General features: G+C 26.3%; 1 protein-coding gene across 1 annotated transcript; it reads left to right on the top strand.

Annotated features, from left to right (window-relative positions):
- Positions 1–11,042: 11,042 nt before the first annotated feature.
- CLUP02_12082 (uncharacterized protein) lies at positions 11,043–12,260 on the top strand (the record flags this gene model as incomplete). The annotated part of the gene is made up of 2 exons (XM_049291046.1): positions 11,043–11,889; positions 12,160–12,260. 2 exons carry the CDS (start codon positions 11,043–11,045, stop codon positions 12,258–12,260), a joined length of 948 nt encoding a protein of 315 aa, XP_049148191.1.
- Positions 12,261–15,528: the final 3,268 nt, after the last annotated feature.

The raw sequence follows: 15,528 nt of genomic DNA, 5'->3' as shown, positions 1-15,528 counted from the left end.
TTATTAATATTCTTAAATAAAAGCTTAATTATTAATAAAACTAGCTTAAGTAGTACTTTATTTTATAAATTAAGGCCTAGTTAAAAAACGTTTAGGACTTACTAAACCTAAATAACCTTATTTCCTTATTAAATCTATTACTCTTTACTAAGTCTATTTTTTTAATTAAAAAGTACGTTAAAATACGAAATACTACTTAAAATTAAGTATATAAGACGGCCTCGATTAAATATTAATAAAAACTCGAGGAGTTTACTTAATAATAAACTAAATAGTTAAAAAGCGAGACTATAATCGAACCCTTTATTAAAAACGCTCGAATTAAATAATTAATTATTTAAATTAAATAACTAATTATTTTAATAAAACTAAAACCCGTAATAGCGAATTGGGTACGTTTTATTAAGGAATATACCTCCTTTATTTAGTAAACCGTATTTAAAACGATCTCTTATTTATAAAAAAAAGGATTATATAAATTAATAAATTACTAAATCTTTTTTATAAGGAATTAATAGGGACGCATAACGAATTAATACGGACGTATAGCTCTTAGGGATATATAACATTCTCTACCTCTAATTAATTTAAAACTTTATTATTAATATACTTAGATTCTATTACTTTTTCTTAAAATACTTATCCCTTTTTATAATCTCTTTTATATAATTATACTTTGAGGGAGCTTTATTATAAAGCTATTATTAACTTAATACGTTTTATATCCTTTTTTTTTTAAAACTATACTAGTTTATATATTATAAAATAGCTTTTTTAATAGCTTACGTATTAAGCTTACGTTACTAAGCTTAATTTAATAGCCTAAATAATTAAAACTATTTTATAAAACGCTAATGCTCTAATAATAATAATATATTATTATTTTTTATTTTAAATAGAAACTATACTAACGTTAGTTAGTTTTATAAAGTTAGCGATTTTTATATATATAATAACTTAATAAATAATATTTTACCTAAGTTATTACGAAAAACGTAAATATTATTTTACTATCCGTACCGATATATTAAAATAGAACTAACCCTCTATTTTAATTAGAAATTCCTTAATAAAACTAATACTCTTTAGCTTTTTATTATTTTTTAATTTTTATTAATACGCAATCCTCCTCTTTTTAATAAAGAGTTTAAATAGCTTATACTCTACTTTATATACTATTTTTTAAAGGGGATATAGACTACTTAGTATATTACCCTCCCCTAAATATTATTAGAGCTTAGTCCTTCTTTCTTTTTAATAAATTTTAATAACCTACTTAGCTTATTATAAAATAGTTTAATAATATTCTTTAGCTTATTATATAAGTTATTAGGACTAATAAAAAGTTAATAACTAGCCTTATTTAATAATGTAAATAAAGCTATTTATAATTAAAAACGTAGGGTTCTTAAATAAACTTATTACCCTATTTACCTCTATAATAAAACCCTTTTTTAAGTCTATTATGTTTTTAAACTATAGCTTTTTATTATACTTAAAGTAATAAATCCTCCTCCCCTCTTTTAAATAAAACCCTAAACTTACTAATTCTTAGCGGCCTAGAGCTAATAACAAATACTCTTTTTAATTAAGTTAATACTTTTATTAAAGCTAATAGCTTTAGTATTATAAAATATTACGGGTATAAGTAAAATAAAAAGAATATTTAGTATATATTTTAATACGACTAATATAAATATCCTAAGCTTAGTTATAATATAAGTCTAAAATAATAAAGATCCCGAAAATATAATTATAAATAAAAGTTAATTACTAAAGCTAAGGTCGAGGGATAGTAATTATTATAATAATATAAAGATCCCTAATATAGCTAATATAACTATAAGCCTAGCTTTAAAGCATTTATATACCCTTTTTATTATAAACTTACTTAGCTAGTTAAAAATATTATTAAGATTATAAACTAACGAGTTAAAATTCGGGTATATAATATACGTATTATCGTTTAAAAGTAGTTCTTAAAGTCCTTATTTTTTTAATAAGATATTTATAACGCTAGGGCTCGTATAAACTAAAAGAAACTAACTAAATACTCGCTAATTATAATATTAATTAAACTATTTAACGAGCGAGATATCCTATATATAATAAAATAGGTAAATAACGAGCCAAACCGCCTTATTAGCCTTATTTAGACCTTTTTTTTATTATTTTTAAATATAAAAGCGATTCCCTAAAGTAATTAGCTTTAATAATACTTATAATATTAATTACTTTAAGCTCCCTCTTTTGTAAGCTACCAAGTAAACCTACTTTAGATATATTTATAATACTACGTTCGGCCTTATTAATAATAAGAAACTAAAGAGTTTCCGGTTTTTTTTAATAAGTATTTACTAACTTATAGACTAATACTTAGTCCATTACCCTATTATTATTATTATAAACTATAATAAATAAATAAAGGCTATATTAAACGAGCAGTTCCTAGATATTTAGTAATAACTTTATATTTATTATATTAACTCTAATATTATACTTAGGGCTAAGTAAAAATAGGTTAAGGATTATGATTATAATAATAATAGTAATAGGTCTAATAATAAGGGATATAGTTACTAATATAAGTAATAGCTACGCTAAGTAATAAGGATAAGGCCTATATTAATACGCTTATTAATAAGCCCCCCCTTTATATATATCGTAAGGTCTTTATAATATAAAAGCTTATTATTTTTATTAAAACTAAGTATACTTTTAAAAAAGCCTAGACTAAGCTTTATAAAATATTTAATAACTAATACCTAATTTTTTAATACCTCTACGTAATATACTTATTTTTAAAAATATAATAAGCCTATTGCTTTATTTAAAAATACTAAAACTTTAGTACTCGTATTACCTTTAGTACTAAGTTAAGTAATAATAATATTAAGGGTTATTTCTTAAATAGTCTTAGTTACTTATATGAGCTTATTAACGTTATATAGGATATAATTAGTAATTAAAAACTATGCTTTTACTAAGCTTATATAAAAACCAAGGTACTTATAAACTAAAAATATATAAATACTCGCTTTAAGTACCTAAATAAACTTTAAATAATACTTTTTTTAAAATATTCTACCTTAATTAGGATATAAGGCCGGCTTATAAAAGAAATAATACTATTTAATAAGAGGCTATTCCTAGACCCCCTTAGATCTTATAATCTAAACTATACTATTTTAATTAAACTAGGTATTTTATATTACTATAAAATCTATTTTAAAATATTAAATTTAGCTACTTTTAGTAAGTAAAAAATATACTTTTAATAATATTTTTAAAAGACGTTTTCCTTAGATCTATATTACTAGATCCTTAACCTTAAGATTATTATATCCCTTTACGAAAAGCTAAAAAATATAATATAGCCTATTTTATTATAACTAACTTTATTTAAAAAAAGCTAGTTAGTTAGTTAAACCCGTACTACTTATAATAACTAAGGCGCTAGTAATAAAAAGCAAAGCTACTTATTTAAAAATAAAAATAAGTTAATATTAGTTAGGTTTATAAAAAAAAAAAATTAGCTAAGTTAAAGCTAAATATTAAGCTTATCTTAATAATAAATAAAGAACTAGTTTAGCGTTCTTAATAAAAAGAGGATAATAGGGAATTATATAAATAAACGGCTAATATAACCTAATATTTAAAAAGAATAAAGCTAATAAAAAATAGTTTATAATAATAATAAATTATTATAACTACGTTAAAAAAGGTAGTTAAGCGGACGTTATTATAATTTACTTTTTATATATTTTAAGTATATAGTATAAAAAAGCCTTACTTATTTAAGATTTATAAAAGCTTAGATTACTAACTTATTTAAAATTTATAAATTTTAAATAGGTAATATAGTAGTTCTAAACGAGTACGGGGGTTATGATAGTATTCTTATTTTTAAAAATCTTAAACTAAAGCTTAAGTTAAAGAGGATAATAAAAATAGCTATATTAATATAGTTACCCTTATTACTTTTATGAAAAGGTACTATTTTTTTAAACCAATTAGAGGTAGAGAATGTTATATATCCCTAAGAGCTATGCGTCCGTATTAATTTGTTATACGTCCTTATTAATTCTTAATAATAAATCGGATATAGCCTAGTTTTAATACTTTAAATCTAAATATTTTACTTTAATAATATTTAAAAAACTCGTTTTAGCTACTCGGGGGGTAAGGATTAAAGGACTAAGCTATTTAGAATATTAATATTATATAACTGCTTATATAAAATAAGTTATTTTACGACGTACTTTAGAATAAAAAGTAATTTAATTTTATTATGAAATCTTATAAGACCTCTTTAACTACTTACTAATTTATAAATAAAATAAGTAACTAATACTAATTAAAAACGAGTATTTAAATAAGATCTTTATTTTTTTATAAGTTACGAAGACTTATAATATAGTATTTAGGGTTTTATACTTTTTTAAATAATAAGTACGTATATAAAAAGGCATAGCTATTTATAAAATTTAATAAGACGTAAAACGTATAATAATCGTAATTAATAATAAAACTCGTTTTTAAATATAAGTATAAGAGCTAAGAATAGACTTAAAAACTATTCTTTTATATATAAAAAGACTAAATAAAAGAAGGGAACGAGTAAGCTAAGAAATTATTAATAAAACGATTAATATAATATTAGTAATTAGTTTATTAAATAAACTCTAAGTAAAAGCTATATTAGCTATAGCTTATTTATATAATATTGACCCTAAGTAACGTACTAACTAGCTATTATTAATTTAAACTAAAGAAGTTTAGTTTACTTATTATTTTAAATAGTAATAACTAATAAATATACCGAAGCTCGCCCGCAATTTACGTCCCTATTAAGAATAAATATACGTATATAATTATAAAGCGTACTTTTTTAGAAAGAACTATAAGAAAGGAATTAATAAAAAACGTTTTAAAATAAAATAGAGGGGATATATTAAGTATTTTATAAGTTATATACTAAATATGTATAACTTATATAAGATCTTAATCCCCTCGTTTTTAAAAGTTATTATTACTTAAAATATAACGTTTAATAAAATAGCTTTTTATTTAAAAGATAATATTAAAACTATAATTCGTTTATTTAAATTAAGGGCCGTAGTAAATAAGATTTAATAGCTATTTATAATAATTAAACCTAAGCTTTAATTATTTAAAATTATAAACGAAGAGGAGGCTATATTAATTAATAACGAAGAATAGTTATTATTATTTATACTCGTTTTATAAAAAGTAAATAAGGTTATAAAAAAGCTTAGTTTATTTTTAAATAAACGAAGTAAGTAATTACTTATTTCTAAACTAACTTTAAACTTTAAAAATCCGGAGTTAAATACGAACTTTATTTAGCTAACTAAAGTTATAAACGAGGTTATAAAAGAAGTCGATCCTCTTATTAAGAGGATTGAAAACGTAATATATATATAAATAAAAATAAAAACTTTTTAGAGCTCTTATAAAAAAGATCTTTTTATTTAACTAAATCCTAATAAACCCCTTTAATAAATAAGCTTATATTAAAAAATAAAAATAATAAATAACTTAGTTAGTAACTCCGATATAACTAATATATATAGTTAAAAAGAGGACGGGTATATTAAATAAAACTAGAGGTTAAAAAACTAACTACTAAAAGTATTTATTTAAAACCCGAATTAACGAGAGTAATTCGGGTAGTATTCTTTTTATATTTAAGTAAAAAGAGATTAAGACTCTTTTTTTAATATATATATACCTAATTAATAAAAAATAATTAACAAGGTAACTTAGGAATATTAGACGCTATATTATTACGTTTATATTATAATTAATAAAATAAAGTACGTTTTACTAACCGTAGTTTAATCCGACCGAATTTATATAAATTAATTAATTACCTCTCTAAGGAAGTAAAAAGATATTTTTAAAATACTAGAACTTTTAAAAAGTTAATTTATAGAGGTAATATAATTAAAAATCTCAAAACTAAAAGAAATAAATACTTAAAAAGTAGTTAATAAAGCGTTAGTTATTTTTAAGCCGATACCCTTTAAATAGGTATTTAATTATAAACTCAATAATAATAATTACTTTAATTATTATAAAATAAGAATTTATATTAAAGAGGACTTTTAAAAACGATACCCCTTAAAAAAGACCTACGTAGCGACGCTAGTTACTAAGACGTTTAAAGTAGTTATAGCTATTACTACTTAATTTAATTTAGAAATTTATTAATATAATATTATAAACGCTTTTTTAAATATAATTAAAAAGCTAAGTAACCCCCCTATTATTTATAAGCTTTTAAACGGCTTTTATAAGCTAAGAATATATATTAAACTCGAGCGGGCCCTATATAGTACTTATAATACTTTATTATTATAATATAAAAAGCTAGCGTTAACTTTTAAAAATCTAGGTCTCTTATTTATAAATAAGGACCCGTATTTTTTTTAAAATTCTATTAAAAAGGTCCTAGTCCTTTTTTATATAAATAATATCCTCGTTTTTTATTATAAAAACTACGTTTACGAGGCCGGTTAGGTAACTAAGGGATTTAAAAAAAAGTATAAAATAAAAAACTAAGGGCTAGTCTCGTAGTATTTTAAAATAAGGGTCGTTTATAATTAATTAAATAAGAAGATTTATTTAATTTATAATTAATATTTTAAAAAAGTAGCTAAAAAGTTCGATTTTATTAACTTTATTACTTTTTTAACCCTTTTACTAACGGTCCTAATTAAAAAGAACTTAAGGATTATATCCCTAAGTAAAATTAAGTCTTCTTAAAAAAAAAGTCGGATCGATATTATATATAATAATTATAATTCGGCCCGACGTCGCTTTTATATATACTTTACTTTTTTAGTTCTTAATAAACCCGTCCTATTAGTATTATTCTATTATAAATCAAATTATATAATACTTTTTTTATATATAATACTTAATAATATACTTTAAAATCTCGGGGAGTAGCTAAGTATTACTAATTATAAGTAACGCTTTATTTATAAATAATAAAAAGACTTAAAGATTTTTATAAGGTTTTATAATCTCCCTTTTTAATAGCCTTATTTAATAAAAAATAGCTTATTAAAATATAATAACTATATTAATTATAAAAGCCGAACTACTAAGCTTAGAATATATAGCTAAAGAAATACTTATTTTTAAATACTTTTTTTAAAAATATCTTATTTAAGCTCGGTAATATATAAAAAGTATACTATAATAATGGTTAAATAATTAAACTTATAATAAAAAAAGGGGAACGTATTTTAACTAACTTATATTATATTAATATTTAAAATATATAACTATAATAAAAGTACTTAAGAGGCTTATTCTAAATAATTTATATATTAATAAATAAAATACCAACTAACGGTTTTATAAAAAACCTTTTTAAAACGAAGTTCAAGTATTTTATATTACTTTTAAATATAAAAAATATATAAGATATAATTATACTAAATAAGGGGACGTTTAAAAGGTAATAAAACGGCCTAAGGGGCCCGGTTTTTAATTAAAAAACGTAGCTTATAACTAAAGAATATAAAGTCGCTTTAATAACCTTACTAAGTTACTTAGAAAGAGGCTATTTATTTAAAAAAGTAAGTATATACTTATTTAAAAAAGACTTTAATACGGGCTATATACTTAGAGAGATATATAAATTAATAAGAATATTAATTCCGATTTAAATACTATTTATTTTCGTAAGTAAAGTAGCTAATATTAATATGTTTTTAATAAGTTTTTTTAATAATACTTTTAGTATAAAAAGAGTATTTATAAACGCTTTTTTTATTAAGGCCTCGTTTATATAAACCCCCTTATTTTTATTTTTATTTGAGAAATTATTATACTTAAGGGCCTTATATAATACTATTATTATATAAGTTAAGGTTTATATATTAAATTATAAATAATAAATAAAACGAGGATATTTTAGAATTTATTTTATAAAATATAAGTAGTTTTATATTAATAGCTATAGCTATTATTAACTTTTTCTTTACTTCTTATTTAAAATATAAGAACTTTATACTTAAGAACCGTATATACCCCTTAGGAATAAGAATATAATCCGACTTTTTATAAGTTTAATAACGTTAGTATTTATTATTAATACGTAAACTTAAAAAATACGTGCTATTTAAATAGTTACTAAGGGCGTTCTTAATATATTTTAAGTATTTATAACTAAATAGGGGAAGTAAAAATACTAACTTATATTAAACTTTAATACTAAAAATAGTACTAAGAGGGTCTATTATTAAGAATTAGTTTTATAAATAATAATAATTAAAAAAGTATTATATATATAGTTAATTACTTTACGCTTTTTAAAAAAAAATAAGAAAGGGGGTTATAAACTTATTTTACTTTTTTAATTTTTTTAAAAAAAGTCTTTTTTTTTTTTTTTTAAAGAAGTAAGAGAAGGGGTTATAAACCCTTTTTATTTATACCGTTTTTTAAAAAAATAAGGACTTTTTTTTAATTTTCAAAAGGGAGTAAGAAAGGGGATTATAAACCCTCCTCGTTTTTATTACTTTTTTAAATAATTTATTTAATTATAAAGCCGCTGTTTATTAAATAAAATAGTTAGATTAATATTAAATAAACGAGGCTATATTATAATTAAAGTATAAAATAAGGGAATATTATTTACTTATTTTAAGCTCGTAAAGGGGGCTAGGGGAGTTATTATTTTTTTTAAAGTTATAACTTTATACTTATATTTCTTAGCCTTTTATATTATAATAATATAAGTACGGTTTCTAATTAATTATTTTAGTAATATTTCAATAAAAATAATATTATTAATAAAAATCCTTTTTTAATAATACGTATATATAAGAACGCGGGTATAAAAATAAAAAATAAGGGTATATACGTATAATAATAATATAAATATAGGTTAAAAAAGGAAGGAAAGTTAGTATTATAAGTAGTAATAAGAAATTTATATATTTACTACCCTTAACCCGTAAATCGATTATTTAGTTAATAAAAAGCCGTTCCTCGGTCGTACTTTTTATTAATAATATACCTTTAAAATTACTTATAATAATAAATATAAAAGTTAATTTATAACTAATTTACCTCTTATTTATAACTCTATATATAGACCGATTTACTTTATAATTCCTTTTATAAATAGATTTTTATATAATCATATTTAGTTTTTTATTTTTAATAAACTTTTTTATAATAATACGGGTAGTTAAGTACGCTTTTTTTAAATATATATTTATTTAGGGGGGTATATTGTAATAGTTTTAACTATTTATAACTTTATTATACGTTACGTAACCTTAGTTATATAATTACTAAGGCCTACTTTATTTATACCCTTTATATTAAAATAAGCTTTATACTTATTTCTTATTTTTAATAAATAACCGTTCTTTTTATATACGTCGATACCCCTATAATAACTCTACGATACTATTATATTAATTACGTAAATAAGTTAAGTTATCGCGAGGTATGGAATCGAAGGCATTTGCTAAAAGATATCCTAACTATAAATATAATTAACTTTAAGCAACGAGTGTGGTGGCTTATCTCAACAATTTTCATGAAATCTATGCCTTACTTTCTTAATGTCGTCTCTTGAATTAAGAAAACGTATGATCGGGGTTTCCTCGTCATAGCTTTGCAAAATGTGGATGATTTCTTAATTTGTCTGAATTAGAAAAACTCATAGGCCTTTTCTAAACGAATCATTGTCGACTAGCTCCCCACCGCTACGTACCTGCACATCGACCTGGGTAATAACTTTGAACGTCTGACGGGACAGTACAACGCCAGTAATCTCTCCATTGCTTCTTAAGATGAGGCGGTCTTGAACATTATTCCTGTCGTTGAGATGCCTTGCCACAAGGTGACTGTGTGTCTTACTAGGGGTTTTACTGTAAATCTCAGATTAGTCGGAAGAATCATAGAACAAAATCATTCACACAACGGGGCGCAAACATACTGGCTCTCGTAGACTGAAGAGCAAGGCATGATTGTAGCTGTTGAAGCAAGTCGCAATACCCCCTCTGGTCGTAACTTGAGGATCTGTGGTCGGTGATTGAGTAGCTCCCGATAACTATGGGGAAACTCAAATTGCATCCGGAGAGAAATAGCCATGACTTTAGACGCAATATAAATACTTGGAAACATCGCAACAAGCTTTTCCTGATCAGCAGCATGGTTTTCAGAATCAAACGCCTGAGATGTTATCTCTCAATTTAATGAATTTCAACTGACAGTCAATTGAAAAAGTTCATACATAGTCTTCGACTGGATTTCGATTTCGTGAGATTCAAACTGACTGAACACAACTGACCAACCAATCGGGCTCTCATGCGTCCTTGCAGCAAATCTACAGGCACCCCCGTGATAACAGTGTAACTGAGTACGTATCAGCCTCATCAGCGAGCAAACTCCATGCGGCTCCAAGTACTCCAGGGTGGTGACCCAAGAAGCATTCCTGTGGATTGAACGAATATTGAGATTCGTCTGAATTTTCAGCCGGGTTTCTCACAAGTACCTTGCAGGCAACCACCGTGCCCAGCTATTCACCGAAAACGCCTTGCCAGGCTGGGAGATTCAGGCAACCGGGTTCATTGGTTGACTCCAACCCAATCAGATGTGTTCATACCAAGTCGACTGTACTGAGATTATGCTAGCCAATAAGACCATCGGCGCTACCGCTGTGCTACGCCCTGTCTCACATTTGGCTGCAAGTCCTGGTTTCCCCGTTGGGTTGCAGCAAATTGTAACTGAATTTCAATCTTTTGAAAATGAAAAATGGCCCAATCTCAGCCCTTGCTACCTCACCCTTGTCATAGCCATTATCTTGATGGCACGTGTCGTCGCGGTAGCTGATCTTTCGATCGGTTCGGGCTCCCCATTTCTTTCCCCCATCTGATTTCCTTGACAACTTGATACGGGTACGGCAGCTTCCTTCCTTCCCTCACTGAAGAGTGAATCCACGGCCCTGCTCACTGTTCTACCTTCTGTTTGCATATTGGTTCGCAATAATGAACGACGAAAACGAGGCAGCAATTGAGGGTGTCACCTCAACCAAGAGCCCACAAGAACATACTATATATCGCGGTAAATCAGTCGAAGTTCCTTCAAAGCTAGCACTTCGCCGACAAAAGACTCACGCCGACGACAACCATTCAGTTGGGACTATTTCGACTTCATATTCCAAGGCCCATTCTGCTACCTTTTCGGCTCCTCACTTCGACTTCCACATGCATTCTCCATCGGCGACGACTCCAACCACATCTCAACCTCAAAGCCCAACAAGGCTGACCTCTGCGCCGGGCCAAGCCATGGAGCTTGGTCTTGTTGGTATCGGGGAGCATGTGAACGCGTTGCCCTCAGGCAAGTTCGCAGATTTGCCGATTCTTTCTCGAGATTCCCGCCTACCAGATTCCCAGCTCCCCTCTGGCGGAGCTAGTACTCCGACTGGTATCTACAGCGCGGCTGAGTCACCGATTAGTGCTCGAGAGTCCGACTCTGGTTCTGATATCTGTCGCTCTGATTTTGATTTAGAGAGTGCTGCCAACATTGCTTTATCCCGTTCTCTTGGGGTGTGTCTTAACCGACTCAGTCACCCTCTTCGTGTCATCGAGGCGTTCTCCAAGTTTAAAGATCAGTGCGTCGAAATTCTGCAGCAAGAGGAAACGTTCTCGACAATTGACTGGGATGATGACGGCTTTTCCTGCTATGACGTCGAAGAGGGAGATGCTAGCGACGGCAACTCGGCATTTGATGAGACATCAAATCGAGCTCAACAATCAGAGTCAGGAACAAAGAAGCGACCGGCTGAAGAGCGAGGCGGAGACGATGAGCACGACGAGATGGACGAGAATGCTGGTCAAGACCAGGGCCCAACAAGAAGAGGACGCAGCAAGAGACGGAAGATCGGGCGTCCAGGGGGTTTCAGCAGTCCCTTTAGAAAACGCAACCCCTGGAGATTCAACGCCCGGGATTTCGATGCTTGTGCCAATAAGCCCTACAAGCAAATGGCAGAATTAAAGTAAGTTCCAATGTTCTTGCAATACTCCCACAGCTGATTCCGAACATTGGATGTTTCCTTCCACGTTGCTATCTTTGGACAAGGCCTGACTCGGCACAATCACATAGGAGACATATTAGCGCTGAGCACGGGGGGTGTACTTACTGTGGGCAACCGCGAACGGCTGGAGGCCACCCGCCTGAAGTTTGTCTTCGCAACCGACGGTTAAATCCTAATTCCGAACCAAGAGATCCCGAAGATGGCGTGGACAGTCTCAAAGACGAGTCTCTCAAAAGTCGTGCTGCCGGCTACAAAATTCAAACTTGGGGGCAATTATAGAATCTGCCAGCGCTTATACCCATACAAACAAATCAAATATAAGGTTCGTATTTAATTGTTTGGCTCATTTCTCGCGCTATATTTAATTATTTAACATATTTAACAAATATTTAATTAATTTAACTAATTACTCATTATACCTTACCGGGGGCGTATAAGGGAATATATTAATTAAGGATATTAATATAGTCGCGCGACTCTATACTACTACTATTAAATAAAATACTATAACTTAATTTATAATAATAGTAATATATATAATAGTTATATTTTTAATAATAATCGCCTAAGAGTAGCTAAGAGTTTTAAAAGTTATAAGTAGGGCATCGGGGACCGTACTAAGGGGTACTCCCGGGGCCCGGGGTATACGGATACTAATATATTTAAATAAATATATTAATATACTACTATTTATATATATTATAATATTGCTATAGATGTGCGGATGTCGCGGCTACTTATACCTCTAAGTAAAATCCCTAAAATTAAACCTCTAAGTCTAATAAACGCTACTACTACTATAAAGTTAGACCCCTAACTCTAATACTACTATCCCTATTAAATTTAGAGAAATAGTCTAGCGGGTAAGATAATATAAATATATAGCCTATATACGGATTTATTAATACGAAAAAAAGAATAAAGCCGCTCGTAATAATTAACTTACCTTATTACTTAGAAATCGTAGTATTAAGGCGCCGCTATTATTATTACTACTATTACTACTACTACCCGTAAAGTTCTTTAATATTAAGTAGGTAAGCTATTTAGCCTCTCGCAATTATAAATAAGTATTAAAAATAAATAGTTTTACCTACCTAATACTCGGATATATAAAGTAGCTTACGATATAAATATATTAGTATATACCCGTCAGAGTAATAGTAATAGGGATATACTTATATAGTATTAAGCATATTATAGCTACTTAACCTATTACTTAACTTAAATACTATAGTTACGGATCTTAACGAAGTATAGCTTCTTAGGCTAGATAATATTAATATTAATAATAGTAAGTTAATCCTTAAGGTAGCGCACCTTATATAAGTCGAGTATATAGTCCTTATTATCTAAAATCTCTATTAGTATAATAATAATAAAGATGCGGCGTAAGTTATATATTTTATAAACAAAATTATAATTAATACGGCCTATTATAAACTACTTATTACTATCTATATACTTAACGTAGTTACTACGAGTAAAGATATTAAAATGGGGTAGGGTAATTAGTCCTAGCGGTCCTTTTTAAAGCTAATTAAGTCTAGGGATTTATAAAAGAGCTAATTAAAAAAAGATATAAAACAAAGGGCCCTAATTAGAAATAGGGGCTTAGTAATACGGATTTTTATTTTAATTATATATATACTTTTTAAGATCGAACTAGAGCCTTTTTAATGATTTATTTTTATATATAATAATATAAAATAATTAAAAAGTTTACTTTGTTAATCTAGTTAATATTATCCTCTTTTTCTTAGTTATAGCTTTGTTAATTAAGACCGTATTAACCCGATCGAAAGAGGTATTTTATATTATTTTTATAAATATTTGTAGTTTTTTTAAAGTACTATACTATAAGAGTCCCTTATACTTTATACATTTTTAATAATCTCCTTTTTTAAAAATCCTTTTCTTATTAAATAAGAAAATAAACAAGAGAAAGCCTAACTTAATTAAAAATATTTTAAATAATTAATTAGGGAAAACGGCATAATAATTGAAACGAATATAAGTAGTAGGATTTTAATTTAAAAAAAGGTAATTAAATAATTAAAACGTAAAAACGAAGACGTATAAAAAAGGGCTTTTTATTTAATAAAACGGGGGATATAATAAACCTTAAGAAGTAAATAAGATAAATAAGTAAAAAAAAACGCGGATATTTAGAACCGGATTAAGCCTAAGTATAAAACGCTATAATAATATAATAAAATAAATAATAAGTTAAGATTAGAACTAATAAAATACTTTAATGGGTATAATTAGTTATTTAACTAGACTTTTCTTTATTAATTAATATAGTCCGGAGACTTAATAATAGACCTATTTAAAAATATAAATACGTCGGGCTAAGGGCGCTTATAAAACTAGTTTTTAACTAGACTTATTAATAATTTTCATTAGTATTACTATAGGCCTAATATAATATCTAATTAAAACTTTAGTTATATATATAATAGGGATTAAAAAGAACGGCCTAAATTACGTTAATTAAGATAACGGCTACGTTTTAATTATTAAAACGGCTCTTTTCTTCTTTTTTTAAACTTTATTTAAAATAAATAAACTAATATAAGATTATTAAAATTATAAATAGAATTAATAAACTATACTTTTAATAACCTCGGACCGTAAATATAAATAATTAATACGTTATTTTTATTATTATTAGCGCCCCTTAGGACGTTTAATTATACGAAGCTAACCCTTTTATTTTAAATAAACTATTTACTAAACTAGCTTTTATAGTTTATTAAGACTTATAAGCTACGGAGTTATTTAATAATAAAAAGGCTACCCTTTTTAATAAATTTACTTATTAATCTAATTAAAAAAAACTAATCGTAACTTGGGTTAGAATAGATCCTTTAATTAATACCTTTTTAAGTACTATTATTACTTAGATCTAAATTACTATACTTTAAACTAAGGTTTTTATAATTCTTTAGCTTAATTTAATAAAAAATATAAGTTTTTATAAAATACTATTCTTTAGTTAAGAAGAGACTATAGTTTTTAAAAACAATAATATTATAGACTTTTTAAAAAAGTTCGAGGATTAGTACGAGATTAATAAAGTCCCGGACCGATTTAAAAATAAGTTTATTATATATATTATAAAAAGAAATTATTAAACTCTAGTTAAAAACGTAATTAAAGAACTACCCTAGGCCTAAGCTAAGGATTTCTTTTTATAAAAGTATAGAAAATAAGATATTAACTACTTTTTAAATAAAAAAGAGTAAATTAAAAAAGTTATTAAGGGGCTACCTATTTCGTTTTCTAACTTAAACTCTACTTAAATACTATTTATTAAGATTAATAATATAATTACCCTTATTAAGTAATAAGACCTCTATATTATAATTAATAAGAGCCTAATTAAGGCCGTATATAAGTAATTTTATATTAATATTATAAAAGAAGTAATA

The sequence above is a fragment of the Colletotrichum lupini genome, chromosome 6 (assembly GCF_023278565.1).
Source record: "Colletotrichum lupini chromosome 6, complete sequence".
NCBI classification, from domain to species: Eukaryota; Fungi; Ascomycota; class Sordariomycetes; order Glomerellales; family Glomerellaceae; genus Colletotrichum; species Colletotrichum lupini.
The sequence above is the reverse complement of the archived record's forward strand: the minus strand, read 5'-3'. Positions and strand labels throughout refer to the sequence as shown.